This window comes from Micropterus salmoides, unplaced genomic scaffold (assembly GCF_014851395.1).
Source record: "Micropterus salmoides isolate LMB-PRFRI ecotype aquatic unplaced genomic scaffold, ASM1485139v1 Ms_hic_scaffold_20, whole genome shotgun sequence".
Classification (NCBI taxonomy): Eukaryota; Metazoa; Chordata; class Actinopteri; order Centrarchiformes; family Centrarchidae; genus Micropterus; species Micropterus salmoides.
This window is the reverse complement of record NW_024041151.1, coordinates 31,160,584-31,177,426: the sequence shown is the minus strand read 5'-3', so window position 1 is coordinate 31,177,426 and position 16,843 is coordinate 31,160,584. Positions and strand designations below refer to the sequence as shown.

The 16,843-nt window shown below is 43.7% G+C and overlaps 1 protein-coding gene across 1 annotated transcript in view; it reads left to right on the top strand.

The window, feature by feature from the left end:
* ajm1 (apical junction component 1 homolog) overlaps nucleotides 1-16,079 on the top strand; it is a 34,921-nt gene extending 18,842 nt beyond the window's left edge. Inside the window, exon 2 of the mRNA XM_038733021.1 lies at nucleotides 10,794-16,079. Coding sequence (XP_038588949.1) covers nucleotides 10,848-14,123 — 3,276 coding nt within the window. The 5' untranslated portion in view covers nucleotides 10,794-10,847 and the 3' untranslated portion in view covers nucleotides 14,124-16,079. The remainder of the gene's footprint in view (nucleotides 1-10,793) is intronic.
* The last annotated feature ends 764 nt before the right edge of the window (nucleotides 16,080-16,843 follow it).

Sequence of the window (16,843 nt, the reverse complement as noted above, 5' to 3'; positions counted from 1 at the left end):
ACTGGAACCTGGTTCCACAGGAGAGGAGCTTGATAGCTGAACGCTCTGGCTCCTAGTCTACTTTTGGAGACTCTAGGAACCACAAGTAACCCTGCATTCTGGGAACGCAGTGTTCTGGTGGGGTAGTAAGGTACTATGAGCTCTTTAAGATAAGATGGTGCCTGACCATTAAGAGCTTTGTAGGTAAGAAGAATGATTTTAAATTCTATTCTAAGCTAAGACAGGAGAAATGTGATCTCTTTTCCTGAAATCTGCATCTCCATAAAGTTGGTCAGCAGCAGGAAGCATGAAGTGCTCTAAAACTTCCTGGTAGATGGCTGCGTTGACCTTGGACCTCAGAAAACACAGTGGACCAACACCAGCAGATGACATGGCACCCCAAACCATCACTGACTGTGGAAACTACACACTGGACTTCAAGCAACGTGGATTCTGTGCCTCTCCTCTCTTCCTCCAGACTCTGGGACCTTGATTTCCAAAGGAAAGGCAAAATTTACTTTCATCAGAGAACATAACTTTGGACCACTCAGCAGCAGTCCAGTCCTTTATGTCTTTAGCCCAGGCAAGACGCTTCTGACGCTGTGTCTTGTTCAAGAGTGGCTTGACACAAGGAATGCGACAGCTGAAACCCATGTCTTGCATATGTCTGTGCGTGGTGGATCTTGAAGCACTGACTCCAGCTGCAGTCCACTCTTTGTGAATCTCCCCCACATTTTTGAATTGGTTTTGTTTCACAATCCTCTCCAGGGTGCGGTTATACCTATTGCTTGTACACTTTTTTCTACCACATCTTTTCCTTCCCTTCGCCTCTCTATTATTTGTGCTTGGACACAGAGCTCTGTGAACAGCCAGCCTCTTTAGCAATGGCCTTTTGTGTCTTGCCCTCCTTGTGCAAGGTGTCAATGGTCGTCTTTTGGACATCTGTCAAGTCAGCAGTCTTCCCCATGATTGTGTAGCCTACAGAACTAGACTGAGAGACCATTTAAAGGCCCTTGCAGGTGTTTTAAGTTAATTAGCTGATTAGAGTGTGGCACCAGGTGTCTTCAATATTGAACCTTTTCACAATATTCTAATTTTCTGAGATACTGATTTTGGGGTTTTCATTAGTTGTCAGTTATAATCATCAAAATAATATATATATAATATATAATCATAAAAGCAATGAACACTTGAAAAATATCAGTCTGTGTGGAATGAATGTATACATTATACAAGTTTCACTTTTTGAATGGAATTACTGAAATAAATCAACTTTTTGATGATATTCTAATTATATGACCAGCACCTGTATGGCTGAAGGTTTAAAGAAATGTGTTTTAGCAATTGTGAAAAACTGCAATAATAGCAGTATCTGAAATATAAGCAGGTGAAAGGAGCAGCCTAATAACAGCAGGCTATGTCAACACTGTGGAAGTGCCGTAGCAGCTGAGCCTCACCGATGTAAATACGCAGCCGCCTCCTCTCGCCCGGCTTTGATTATTCGCTCTTAATTACTATCGAAACGTCAAACCTCAAAAAATGACATTTGGGCCAGCTCTACTATTTTGCCAATTATTGACACATGTGAAAACCCTTTTTTTTAGTTTGCAGGTCAATCAGAGCTTGACCCCTATACCCCTATGTAGGCCACAGGAAAACATTTGGTTTTGGCTAACAGTGGAGGCTTTAGAGGGTTGAGAATTAGGGTAGGAAGAGGAGTACAAGGTTGTAAAGAAAGAAGAGGAGGATGAGGAGGTTAATAAGAAAGAGGAAGAGAGGGCATGATCAAGTAGGATAAGGGAGAAGGAGAGAACTGGGAAAAGGAAGAGGGAGGGGAGTCAGGAATATAACTGATGAAATCGTCTCGGGTTACGTATGTAACCCTGGTTCCCCAAGAAGGGGAACGAGACACTGCGTCGGTTACGACACTATGGGAACGCCTCTAGGCGTAGCAGGTCTGAACGTGAATGAAATCACTCCAATCCTATTGGTTTGTTGCTAGAACGGTAAGGTGTGACGGAATAACCGGAGGAGTATAAAGCACACCTGTACACACTCATCATTAGCTTAAACTGTGAAGCAGGCGCTTCAGGCGGGGAGAGAGGTGCGGCGGGCCGACGCAGTGTCTCGTTCCCCTTCTCAGGGAACCAGGGTTACGTACGTAACCCGAGACGTTCCCCTTCGAGGGAACTCGAACTGCGTCGGTTACGACACTATGGGAACGAGATACCCACTAAACCGTGCCGAAAACCCCGACTGCCCCAGTGTGCAATAAAGTGGCACGACTAAGAGGAGAGCGCACGAGTGCCAGGTGCTGAAGGAAGGTCAAGACTGTAAAACCGAATGAATGTGTGCGGAGTGGCCCAGCCAGCCGCTACACAAACATCCTGCAAAGAGGCCCCAGAAAGGAGGGCTCGAGAGGCCGCCATGCCTCTGGTAGAATGAGCCCTCACAGCCACAGGTGAAGGCAAACCGCGCACCTGATAGGCCAGGGAAATAGTCTGAACAATCCAGTTGCTAATAGTATGTTTGGGTGCAGGGAGCCCAGCCCTGGGGGACCCAAAATACACTAGCAGCTGGTCAGCCTTCCTCCAACGGGAGGACCTCAGAGTGTAAATACAGGGCAGAGCAGATGAAGTCTCCTGTCCTCTGCCGTCACATGAGGTGGAGGATGAAATGCCTGCAGCACTGTGGACCCTGCCGCACAAGAAGGCACTTTAGGGATGTATCCTGGACGAGGGTGCAGGATAGCCCTAATATTCCCCGGGGCAAACTCCAGGCTTTGCGGGGAAACCGAAAGCGCTTGGAGATCCCCCGCTCTCCTCAGAGAGGTGATAGCAAGGAGAAAGGCCATCTTGAGGGTCAAGTGCTTAGCCTCAGCTGACTCCAGGGGTTCGAAGGGGGCCTCAGCCAACACCCCAAGAACCACCGCCAGATCCCAAGTGGGAACCTTGGACCGAGTCGCAAGTCTCATCCTCTGGGCACCACGGAGGATCCGTGTGGACGGGGCCCTGGAGCTGAGGAGGGTCTCAACAGCTCCGGCTGTTAGACCCGCCTCTAGGTACTGTGCCCCCTCAGGGGCCAGACCCACAGTCGCCATACGGCGGGGAAAGGGTGAAGAACCCGGCCCTGCGCCTGGGACAGCAGGTCTCTCCTCTGAGGGACCCGCCACGGCGGGCCGTCCAGGAGCGACATGATGTCCGAGAACCACACCCGGGTTGGCCAGAACGGGGCTACAAGCAGTAGGCCAACATTGTCCTGGCGTGGAACACCAACAACATCTCGAGACAGTTGATATGCCACTCGGAGTGATGCACCTGCCAGGATCCCCTTGCAAAGCGGCATCCAATCCTCTGATTTGGATGTGCGTCACGATGGCGGGGATGATGAGCATCTTGAACCTGAATCTCCTCAGAGACCGGTTTAGAACCCGCAGATCCAAAATAGGGCGCAGCCCTCCGTCCTTCTTGGGTACTATGAAGTACCGGCTGTAGAACCGGCGTCTCTGTCTGGGGGGAGACACGTTCCACGGCCCCTTTCCTCAGCAGAGTCTGAACTTCCTGTCCCAACACCGGACCTTGCTCCGGGCGGACCACAGTCCAAACCACCCCGTTGAATTTTGGAGGGCGGGTTTTGAACTGTAGTCGAAACCCATCTATGGCAGTGCGCAGGACCCACGGAGAAATGTTCGTCAGGCTCCGCCAAGCGTCTGCAAAGTCTGCCAACGGAACCAGCCCCTCGGGGCTGGTGGTCGGTGTCTCGTGTGATCTTCTGGTGGACCCCTGAAGCCCCAGAACGGCAGGGGAGAGCCGCCGAAGATCCACGGTGAGTGAGTCAGAACGGCGCCTGACTGCAGACCCTCGGGGCAGGCAGTACAGCGTGGACTCGATGGTGGTAGGTGCGTCCCAAACGTGTAAACGGCGGGATAACATCACCCGGGGGGGTGCAGGAGGGGAGAAAGACTCCCCTACCCCGGTCTTGAGGACCTCTTCCCTGAGCTCCGTCGGGACTGGATGACGGTCCTCATCGCGTCTCTCAGAAGGCTGAGGTTGAGAGCGCCGTCTCGCTGCCCCAGCTCCTCGGGGGGGCCCCCGAGAAGCGACACTCTCGCTAGGAGCTCGCAGAGGGAAAGGACCTACGCCTGGCAGCCTCAGCTGCCTTGGGTCCAGACCGGCGAGGGAGGTACTGGCGGAACGCTTCGCCCTGCGTCTTAACGCTCCGTGGTTCTGCGAAGCTCCGCCAGATCTTCCTCAGAGGGACCACCCCTCTGAACCATCTCCTGGAGCAGGTCGGCTTGGTAGGCTTGAAGTACCGCCATGGTGTGCAAGCTCGCACCTGCCTGGCCCGCTGCCATGTACGCCTTCCCCACGAGCGTAGATGTGGTGCGACATGGCTTGGAGGGTAACGCCGGCTTCTCCAGGGAGGACGCAAGTCGAGGGGAGAGATAGCTCGCAAGCGCATCCTCCACCCGAGGCATCCTCCCATAACCACGGTCCCTAACCCCCATCACATTACTGTAGTTCAGTGATCGGGGTGTGGAAAGTCGTGTAGAGAAGGGTCTGCCCCATGATTTACTACGCTGAGCACGTCCGCCTCCTCGGAGTCGGATTGCTGCAGCGTCTCCGGATCCAAACCGCGAGCGGGAGAAGCCGAGAAACGGGCTCCCGAACGAGGAAAGGAAGCGTCGGAGCCAGCGGATGAAGGTCGGGAAAAAGCCTCAGCCGTCCCGAAATCCTCCGACAGATCACGCTGTGAACCCCATGAGTGAAGCCGCCGGGCCGCCTCAGCGGCCTCAGGGCCCGCGCCACGGGGAGAACACATCCGGCCATCCTCAGAAAAGAGAGCCATGCTGTACCTCAGTACCCGCACAGAAAGGGCTTCGCAACGGGCGCAGGCAGCCCCCTCGAGAGCTGCCCGGGCGTGCTCCATCCCCAAACATGAGACACACATCTCATGAGAATCTCCATCCGTGATGTACCGAGGGCAAGGAAAAACACACACCTTCTGTACATCTGGTTGCCGGACATGCTGGTAGACTTCTTCTTCAGGTAAGACACACTGCTTGTAGGACTGGAGCTTTCTTCAAACAACATACAGAGCGCCTGCTGAATAGAAAAAAGCTAATGATGAGTGTGTACAGGTGTGCTTTATACTCCTCCGGTTATTCCGTCACACCTTACCGTTCTAGCAACAAACCAATAGGATTGGAGTGATTTCATTCACGTTCAGACCTGCTACGCCTAGAGGCGTTCCCAAAGTGTCGTAACCGACGCAGTTTGAGTTCCCTCGAAGGGGAACCCCCTGACTATGGTTGACCAGGTCAACCATGGAATGTGCTTGAGGGAGGCTGGGCAACAGATTACACTAACAAGCGGTAAGTAACTGTGGGTGCTGTAAAGCACTGGTTCTGGTTCAGTAATATGCACTGTAATGACAAGGATATGTCGCTACTGTAAAACCAATCAAATGTTTTTACAGAATTACAACAAAACCAGTATCTGGTGGACCAGGTTGATTGTTCACCACAGAGCTGGAAATCCATATTGTATATATGGTCATTGCAAATAACTGCATCACACTCAGAGAGCTATAGGACCACATGCTGGCAGATAACACAGTCAAAGAGTGAGTGTCTGCATTGGGTGTCCCTTTCAAAATAAACTCAATTCATGTAAAACACACATCCATACTTTACACATTTGGGCACCAGTGTGTATGTGAGTTTTATTGTACTACATGCCTGACAAAACTTTATTGCAAACTGCTATGCCCAACACACAGAAAACACAAGGTCACAAGTGTTTTTTTACTATTTTTTACTATAAGGTCACAACTGCATTTTTACTATTAGTACTTAGTTGCTGCTTCGTGTGCTTACTCAAAGACACTTGTGTGTACTGTATTGATGCAAAAACACAATTTTTTCAAAGAGTTTAAAGTGTTTTGCAAGAATTTTTGGCTTCTGAATGGTTTGTTTTTTTGGTGTAGCCATAGTTTCATAAATTCACTGTCATTAAAGTATTTTTATCAATAGAAGGCAGTATTGCGATACCTTTCTATCAGTGTACAGTGCAACGTTATTAGTTAGTTAGAGTTTGTAATTTATTAGGTCACGTCCATCAGAATAGTTCAGGCTGAGGCCTGTACTATGAAGCAAGTTACCCAGGATATTGCAATCAAATCAAAGGTTATAATCTAAATTAGCCCAGGTTTTCCCAATCTAGCCGTTAGTGTGTTCACATAACTGGGGCAGTGTTTGCAGCATATGACCAATTGCAGACATGGCAGTCTACTGGCAGCAGAAGGATAATTTCAGCTTTATTCTTTCAGCTGCAACCCCAGCGGTGTGAAAAGAATTGATTGGTCAGTAGACGGTGCTTTTATACTATAGACTGTATAAAACATGGACATAGTGTCCATGACGTGGTTTCTGAAGCTCAATGTGGGTGAAAATGTGAAAATGGAGCGGGTGCTGAGAAGTTGTGGGCCAGAAAAAATGAAGAATCTAGATGCAGATGCTGTCAAATGTGCAGCAATCACAGATATGTTTGCTGCAGCTTCAACATCTATGCCGACAGGCAGAGGAGCAGGTGTGTGAGAGGGAAGCCAAGGAACAGAGTGAATAGGAGGAGTGTAGTTGAAGCGGTAAGCAGGAGGTAGCATGCATGGAAACGCTGACTCTCAGGGGGGCACAAGGAGGTAGTGCGTGTGCCATGCCATGATGACGGTGATTGATGATTCATTAGTCAAAAACCCTCAAATCTACGCTTACGTGATTGGCTGAAGTGGAAGGAGCCATCTGATTGGCTACAGATAATTTCCTGCATGCATGCATTTTTTAATTCAGCCATGGCAGGGGAGTCTCAAAAAACCCACACAAATGCAATGAAGTGTATAATGTATGTTTGACAGTTTGTACATAAAATGTAACAACATCCAAATATATTTTTACTGAAAATTGCAAATACTTTTAAATACATATATGTGTGGATTTAAATTTAGTTTATGTAAAAACAAGAAAAATTTTGCATGCATCAGAAATACATTTTCATAATCCTTCTGTGTGCATTCATTCATTAATATTGAGACTGACTCCATATAATTTTCATAGTAGGCAGCAAGAAAACAACTGTAACTTTATCTGCTCTTGCGACACTCCAATTCCCCATCTCCCTACTCTCTTCAAGTTGGCACATATATGGCTTGGGAACTGAGCTGCCCTCCTTAAAACTCCCAGTTTAACCCCTTGTTACCCTCTGCTTTAGTTAGCTAGGTTTGCAGAGTGGGAGACCATTCACAGTCAAAATTACAATATAGAATAGCAAAAAATGGTACACATAAGATGTGTAAATGTAAATATATCAGTATGAATTAACTCTGACACTCTTTTTTCTAGGGTGTTCAATGCCAATAGTGCACTGATAGTTCAGTGTTATAGAAATTCCCACAATGCACCATGAAAACAGTGTTCACTATGCTCATTGACCAAGAGTAACACTGCTACAAGTCCACTGTAGAAGTGACATCCATTACTGATAGTCATTCACTATCTCTTGAAAAAGGGAACAGTTTGAGCCATTACCCAGCCCTTAGAATGTTCCTATTCCAGGTGCTACTGATTGGAGAAATGATCACAGGCCATCCTCAAATAAAATTAGATGTTATTTTTAACATTTTGAACAACAGTGTTTTTTTATTGGTTTGACTCTATAATTACAGGAAAATGGAATTGTCACCTTTTGTCTTTTTAAGACTGTGAAGGATATTCTGGAGACACTATTACTGGAAAGTGTAACTAGCACTTATTCCAGGAGTGTCTGTTGAAATCATTCTGACAAGAGATGTTTCAGTATAAACCAATTTAATGCATAGAAAGCTTGAAACATTTGTTCTTCATGACTACAAAATAACATCAAGAACATCAAAAAAACATTTCAGAGTTAGGAAATTATACCAACTAGACCCCAAGTAGTACATACACTCCAACTGGTCTGGCAAGACGCATGTAAAACAAAACAGAATTAATAAATGTTTGGTGTATTTTACTTACAGCATCAGCAGTGTAAGCAAATGTGAGTGGATCTTCCCCACCGTGTAGATAAACAGTCCCTACAGGAATACTAGTTCCTATGCAAGCCAGCTGAATTTGCTTTGGGCTACTGTCCACTCTAAGATGGTGTTTTTGGTATAAATAGTCAAGGGTGGATAAATATGAAAACACCAACTTACATTTTAATGTGGATAAGGAAAATAAAGCTTTTGGTAAAAGGTGAAATAACCTACTCAGACACAGTCATTAAGAAAACAACTTTCTATCTCCTCTAAACATGTCTATGATCACTCATTTTAAATGTCAGTATCGCTTATCACACAGTCTTCAACTGGTACTTTTACTATACTATTTACTATATGGTCTTTTGTGAGATGGCGACATTGGCACAGCAGTCTCAGATTTACTGTACACTTTTTAATAGATAGTGTTCAAATCATTATTTTATACTTGTTATTAACATAATTGCTTTTAATTTAATGACTTATGGTGATTCATGACCAACATGACCAAAAATATATATAATCTTCAACAGATTAGAGTGGACATCTCCATCACTCTTACTATTGCTACAACTATTACTATTGAAATTAAAGAGTAACATTTAGTTTATTTTACACTTCCTGGCTTAGTCATGCTGAGCTATTTACAAGCATGTTAAGTGTGACATTGACACAACAAGAGCACATGTTGGGTTCATTTGAGTCTGCTCTTCAATAAGGTTTGATTAAATCACAGATTCCTCAGGTTCTCAGTTATTATAAAGACATCCCTGGATTTTACAAAGTGTGACTGATAAAAGCTGCATGTGCTGAGAAACTCAGGATGGTCACTCGGATGATACTCTGATGCATGTGTGTCCCAGTGAGTTCCTTCTGCAGAAGACTTGAATAAAATTCACAGAAAGACAAGTGTTTGCCTAAGCTGTCTATTTGAAAACTCGAATTGCCATCACAAATGGTAAAAAAATCTTACTCTAAAAAAAACTTTAAAAGATGCTAGTTGAGCGGCCTGTCCAGGTTGTACCCTGCCTTTCGCCCGATGTCAGCTGGGATTGGCTCCAGCCCCCCGCGACCCTGTACGCAGGATAAGCAGTTGATGATGGATGGATGGATAGAGATGCCAGTTGAGGTTACAGGTGGGGATAATAAGTGATCCCAGCCTCTCGCACTCTATATATTTTATATTTTACAGTCTCCTCTCCATGTTGTGATCAGGTTCAACCCCACTTAGTCTTTTCAACAAGCCCTATTTTATATGTTGTCTTCTTGTCAAGTTGCAACCACGGTGACCTGTCAATCAGGATAGAAGCGAATCGTATCTACTACACTGTGTACATCTAACCAGCCGTGAACTTGTTTTTGGGTGCTGTCTGTGTTTTGAGTCTAAGAGCTTTGACTAAAGTTAACTGAAGCATTTTGGTATCCAAAAAGTGCCTTTTTCTGCGTTGTACTAAAAGATCCATCCATCCATCCATCCATCGTCAACCGCTTATCCTGCATACAGGGTCGCGAGGGGCTGGAGCCAATCCCAGCTGACATCGGGCGAGAGGCGGGGTACACCCTAGACAGGTCGCCAGTCCATCGCAGATCATAGTTAACATGAATTGAAAAGTTAACATGCACCTTACTAACAAAACCTACAGTTATGCGGTTATTATAAAGATTTAAGCTTCACTATCACATGTATAGAAGTACAAACGTGTGTATTTGTGTTTGCGTCTGTGAATGCTGTGCTTTCAGTCTTGTCTGTAGCCATACTTAAGAGTCAGGGAAACAGGGATACTCGTCATTATATAGAACATAGACTGAGTTAGATTAAAGTCAAGAATTTGGGCCTTGACTTTAATTTGGGCTAAGACTTGACAAAATGAAAAAAATACTCGTAACTGGACTTTGACTTAAATACCAGAAACTTGTGAATTCTGATGGTCTCAATGCCCTCCTCTGGCCCCAACAGAAAGACTCTTGGCTTAGCAGCAGCATATTTGGAGACACATGGAGCAGAGGTTCTGACATCATTTAGTGTTTCTCACCAAAATGCGTTGTGTGTAATCCTGCATTGTTTATGTTCATACTTGCTTGCTATCTGTCTTCTCCACTTCTTCTTTCCTGCCTTTGCTGGCGTTGCTATCGGTCTGGCTGCACTACCACAAACAACTGCCAAATAGTGGAACAGTGCAAAACCGTAGTGCATTGCCACATGCTCTTACATGTGATACAAACAACATGAGCTCTCAAACATACTGCTCTATAACGCTTGGTCAAAAACTCACTGATTTTCACTGTGAAGTTGCAGACCTGTAGGCCAATTAGTACGTTGACATCAGGCTACACAGGTAAAGTTGACTTGTGGCAGTCTCAAGAGACACTTGAGCACTCTCAAGATCAGTAATACTGTACTGCTTGGATGCCTTTTGTACAGATTTAGACTCATGTATTTATATTTGGCCATACTTTTGATGCCATTGCCGTCATTGAAGACAGCACGAAGTCAAAACTCATCAGAGAAACTTATTTTAGCCTTCAAAGGAATGTCTTGTTACAGAGAAAGCCATTTGAGAAATATGAGATGGATCTCAGAATAGTTTCATTCTTTCAAAACCCATGAGTATTCTTTGTTTTTGTAAGTGAAGAAGCTGTGAAGCTGTGGGTGCGTTTAGTGTGGGTCAGTTTAGGTGAAAACAGATTACATGTCATTACATACATACATACATTACTTATATTAAATGTCACTGACAGAAATTCTTTGTTTATCTCTCCAGGCAACATCAAAATTAAAGCAACTTGATGGAGAAAACTAGAGGAGTCCCTTTAAGATGACACGCACAGACCCGCCTGACATACTGGTATCAACTGTGCATCGAAATATAAAAGTGGTCCCAATTTCTTCACACTACAAGTCGTTGCAACCCTCCAAACAATGTGATTATATAAATTACAGCACAGTGGATGACAGTAAGAGCAAAGTCAATAAGAGGCACTGCCGTACCTTTGACTATAAGTCATTGGAGTACCCCAAATCACACAAATACTCAATGGAGTCTCCATACAGGAAGGCTGATAGGCATGCAGCCAATCCAGATGTTGCCTGGAATGCCTTGGGCCGACAGCAGAGATACCGCTTTTCTGCTCCGGACATTTTCAGCCATAGGTTAACTCCTCAACCAATGGCTGCAGAAATGGCCAGTGAGGTAGTTGTCCCTGAACAAAAAAGAAGGACCAGGTCAAAAAGTGCCCCTCGGGTCCAGACCAGTCTCACTCCTGTGTCTTTTGAAGGATCTTCATCTTCGGGAAGAAAGGGCAGGGAGTCCCAAAGGGCTCCAAAAGACTCTCACTGGAGACCAGAAGTATCACCGCGTAGGGAGTCTTCCTATGCAGCCACTAGGGCTCATATGCATGAAGTCCATCCCATTAAGTTGCAGCCTCAAATGAGTGACAACACAAAATATTCACCTAACTACGCTGCTGATAATTTTGAGGATGGAGGGCTGGATAAACCAGCAACTAGTCCTCATGTCAGGTGTCGGGTGGACATCAAACCCGATAACGCTGCATTACATCATTCGGGACGGAAACAGGCTACACCTCAAGTGGACATACCCTGGCAGAGGCACCACAGTGGGGGGAGTAGGAGTCTGACTGTGCCACGTCATTTCTCCTACTCTAGAACACCAACTCCGACTGATTCATTAGGTACAGAGAGTAGGCAAGCTTATCAATATTCCCGCAGCATGCCAAATAGTTACTTACAACCAATGGAGATTCCCTTGCAAAGAATGCCATCAAGTGATTACTATGGTAGGGAACGAAGAGCTCATTCCAGTCCTAATGTGCCAACCAAGTTCTTTTATGCAGATGATCCAGGGAGATATGTTACTACTGCTCCTCCTCAACCAAGTTCTTTCTTTCATGATGAACGTTACACACCAGGACAAACATATACTCCAAAAGTGCAATATGTGCAAGATCCAAGGACTCGAATGGTGCATGCTGTAGCTACAAGACCCTCTTATCCCGAGATGGAGACCTATCCATACTCTGTACAGGCAGGGTATCCCAAACCATATGCAGCAAATGAACCAGGGCCATACATTATACAGACACCTCCAACAAGAATATGTTATGGGGATGATCCAAGGTATTATCAAATACAGACTGCTCCGCCAAGGTTTTATTATTCCAGCGACATGTATGCAATGCCACCAGAGCATCATATCCCAGCAAGGGCGTATTACACAGAGGGTCGAAGACATGCTAAAGTCATTCAGGCACAAACAGATGACTGGTATGGCTCAGACGCATCTGGTTATTCCACCAATCCTGCCTCATATGTATCTCAAGTCACTCCAACCAGAGTTCGTCAAGAGCCTGTGTTTACACCCTGGTATGCCAACCCATGTGTAGAACTTCAAAGAATTGGCACAGATTCCAAATCGTACTCAAGGTCCTGGGACAATATTCTTAACTCTCGTGTAGAGAAGGAACAACCTCTACCTGTACAGCGGGGTCAGAGCTATGATGATCTTCTTGAGTCCAGGAAGCCTGCAGCAGCCACAGGTGACAAACCACAACCAGTGGTAGTCAATCTCTCCAGCTCACCAAGACGCTATGCAGCCTTATCAATGTCTGATAACTCATTAATTGACAAAAGCCCAACAGAGACATCAAAGAGCACTACTAGTAAACTCTGGTTTGTCACACCTGAGATAACAATCACTGATAATGACATTCGACCAGGAAAACTTAATAAGGCTGAAGGACGTTCTGCCAGTTGGGACATTCTTGACACCAGAAGCACTGAGGGTCAAGAACTGTCTCAACATGACTTTCGCAGCTCAACCAAAGAGAAGACACGTGACAACTCTTCATTACAGCAAAGCCTTGAACAACTTGATGAGCTTCTGGCAGATCTTGTCACTGATTACAAGCCACCCAGTAGAAGGGCAAGTGAGGACATTCTGGATCAACTAAAGAAGTTAATTGATGAGGAAGAAGCAGTATCTCTGTCCAGAAAGAGCTCAAAGGCAGGTATAGAGGAACCAGCACCTCTTGACAAGCAGCCAACCTCAATAAGAATGAATCCTGATGCTTTTCGAGACATGGACGGGGCCAGTGATGCAATGAAGAGTGCAGATGAGTGCTCCCCAGATCAGAGCCCAGATGAGGATGATACAATGATGTGCTCTAACAACAAATGCCGGAGGACAGAGACCCTGTTCAATGCTTGCCTATATTTTAAATCCTGCCACAGCTGCTACACCTACTACTGCTCCCGTAACTGTCGGAGGGAGGACTGGGACATTCATAAAGAAAGCTGCCTTTATGGAAGAATTGGCAGCACATGCCGGCACATCATCAAACACTGCCGGGAGACTGTTGAAGTCCACAAAGCCTTCTCCCGTATTGCCAAAGTTGGCTACCTTTCTCGAGGTAGAGGAGTTCTCTTCCTTGGTTTTCCAAACCCTGCATCATCCAGTAACTTCCTGCAGTATGGCTTGGATAGTCTACTTATGTCTCCGACATACCTGTCCCTCAGAGAGCTTGAAAGCTTCAAGGACAATCTGGGGGAGTACTGTAAAGAGCTGCAGGAAGCTGGTAAAGAGTACGACCCAAACGAATGTTTCATCTTGAATGTATCCATTGCTGTTGGTGAGCAATTGCCTGATGGGCCATCACCAAGGAACCAAGCTCCAACTGTCAGAAAATATGCAAAGGTAGCACTCGCTTCCTTCAGCCCTGAGAGAAAGGTTCACAAGAAAGAGAGTGACATGGAAACGCTGATCCTCACACCACCCCCGGGAACAGCAGATATCGACAAAGAGGGAGAGGAAGGCAGGAAGGCCAGGGAAATCTGTTTTATTAATATACAACGGGAGTTAAGGATTCGAGGGGTTTTCCTACGCCATGAATACCCACAGGTGTATCAGCAGCTCTGTGAGTTTGTGGAAAGTAATAGAAGGTTCATACCTACAACTATTTATCCTATTGATAAGAGGACCGGTAAACAGTTTATGTGCATGATTATGGCTGCCTCCGAGCCCAGGACGTTGGACTGGGTAGGCACCCCACATCTCCTTGATGACATTATTTAAGTGCACCTTTTGTTGTAAATATATATGTATAGAAATACATATATATTGTTACACATATTTATATATCAATCCAATTACAAACATTTGTAGATAAGTATTTTGTTAAAAATATATAATAAGAATAACGCTTGGCCAGTATTATTCTTTTTCAGAATATTCCTGTCAGGTGCAGAATGAGTACAGTGCATTATTTATTTTAATCTTTTTAACAAGTACATACTTTTTATCCACCCCGAGCCATTTATCTGTATTCTGGTCATTTACTGTTATAAAACATTCAAACATTCTGATAAACTGATATTCTGGTATTAGATTTTTTGTAGTTTTTTTTGTAATTATCAGCAACAACTGTTATGTTTTTTGAAAACTAGTGAGTACATCTAATTTTAATGGTATATCAGGCAGAAAATATTAAACATTATTTTCTTAGCTACTTGAATACTTTCTATGCAAAGTTGCTTCTTGAGTTAAGTACCACAAGTTAAGTTGTTTATATTATATTATATCATATTATACACATCTGTAAAGAAAGTTTATATTAATATTGAGATAAATTATTGAAATATGTGGTGGCAACAAAAATCCTCGACAGGAAAAATAATGAAAACTGAAAAAGTTGTGCTACTTGAAACATCTACAGAAAAACAAGCACAACATTTATTGTTTCTTATGTAGGAAGGATATAGTTGACGTGGATGTACTTATCGTTAATGTTTTCCTCTTCAAGTCTACTTTGGAGAAAGGCTAAATTCAGAAGTTCTTTAATTCTGCTCTGCAGAATTGCTGGAGCACTACTGGACTTGAAAGCAACAATTGATGTTGAAATGGTGCCAGTTACTAGCCACGCAGTAGATGTTGGCCTGTTGGCCTGGTTCAGTTTTAAACACTGTGAATAGTGAGAGTTACCTTCTACAAAAACAAAACTTGCTATAATACCAAGAAATCATGCAATTTCCTATAACACTTAAGTTGAAAAGTTGTATTTTTAGATATGTTTAAAAATAAAAATGTATGAATTAGCAGCAGGATTTATTGTCCTTAGAACAAGGTGAGCCAGATTTGGCACAGTAGCTATATGGTACATAAATGCTTGAAGAAGACATTAGTTGTGTATTTGTGCTGCACTAGGTTTATTACATGTGTGATTTATATTGTCTGTTTTGATTTTAGCAAAACAGAACCATTGTATTGCTCATTGGTTGCAGAGGTTTTAGAAAGAATCAATGCAACTTAGCTATGTTGCATCATCTCTCCAAATACAGTACATTTCTTTATTTTGTTTTTGTAGTGTCCTAAATCCCAAATTTCCTGCCAGCATATTGATGATGATTTGAAACTTACAAACCTAGTCTCACTGGAACTTTATGTATGTTTGAAATACAATGCTAATATCCGAACTACTTAAAAATGGTTTGACTGACTCCATTTAACAACTGACTCAACATATCTTAAAGACGTGAAGGAGCATTCATCAATCGGTCCTCAGTAAAGGTTGAATAAGAAGTTTTCTCCCAGTCAATCATTGTTTTCCATACAAACCTTTTCCCTGTGACATCAGCTTTCCTTAAAGTTTGTAAGAATGAACAGTGGAACTTGAATCACATTTATATATTTGAAACTCTGTTTCACTGAGTTATACTTGTTTGGCTGAAAAGTTGCTGGCTGCATGTGACTGTTTTCTATGCTGTGATCTCATTTTAACATGATGTTGATGATAGCAACTTGCTTGATGAATGGTCTTGTGAAAGTGAAAACTACTATGCTGTGTAAAAAATAAAGAATTTTCCATTTTTGTCAGTCATTCAAGTTTAAAAACATGTCAAAGACAATGAAGAAGAGACCTCACTAAAATGTTCAGATAATCCTGTTATCTTGTATTTTTTATACATTCAACATATGTGTCATATGAGTGTGTCTATTTATAAACCATATCTAATAAATGAAATGGGAACTCTGGTTGAGGCTGTCTGCCTGTTCCTTAGGTGAAGTACAACAACACTGTGTCTGTCCAAGCAGTCAAGTCCATCATATTTCTTCAAAGGAGTGGACAATATCATGGTGTTGAGAGATCTACTGCAGTTTTTAATGGACAGAGGGCATGGCATGCAACACAGCACAGTTTTATTCAATACTTGGTAACCATTCTGTTACCAAGTTGTTCCTGCAAACCACCTCTTGACTTTGAATGATTATTAAAGAAAATGTACAAGCATTAGGTTTATTACATGTGTGATTTAATAAATGATAGAAGTTAAAGTAATTTTAAATTTAAGTAAGGTGTTTCAGCACAATTTGTCAACACAAAAAATCTAAAGCCTCGCTATTGATTCTACAGAGGCTTAAATGTTTATTACACCCCAAATCCAAATGTGTTTAACTTTACCCTGAAGAAGGCTGGATATAATAATCCTCCGGAATAAGTTAGTGATATCCCAATTAGGATATTTTTACTTAGGGGTGTACTCACTTTTGTTGCCAGCAGTTTAGAGATTAATGGCTGTGTGATGTGTTATTTTGAGGGGACAGTAAATTTACACTGTTATACAAGCTGTACACTCACTACATTGTAGCAAAGTGTCATTTCTTCAGTGTTGTCACATGAAAAGATATAATCAAATATTTACAAAAAAGTGAGGGGTGTACTCACTTTTGTGAGATACTGTATGTGAACCCCTAGGCTAATGACTTCCCCAAAAGCTAATTGGAGTGAGGAGTCAGCC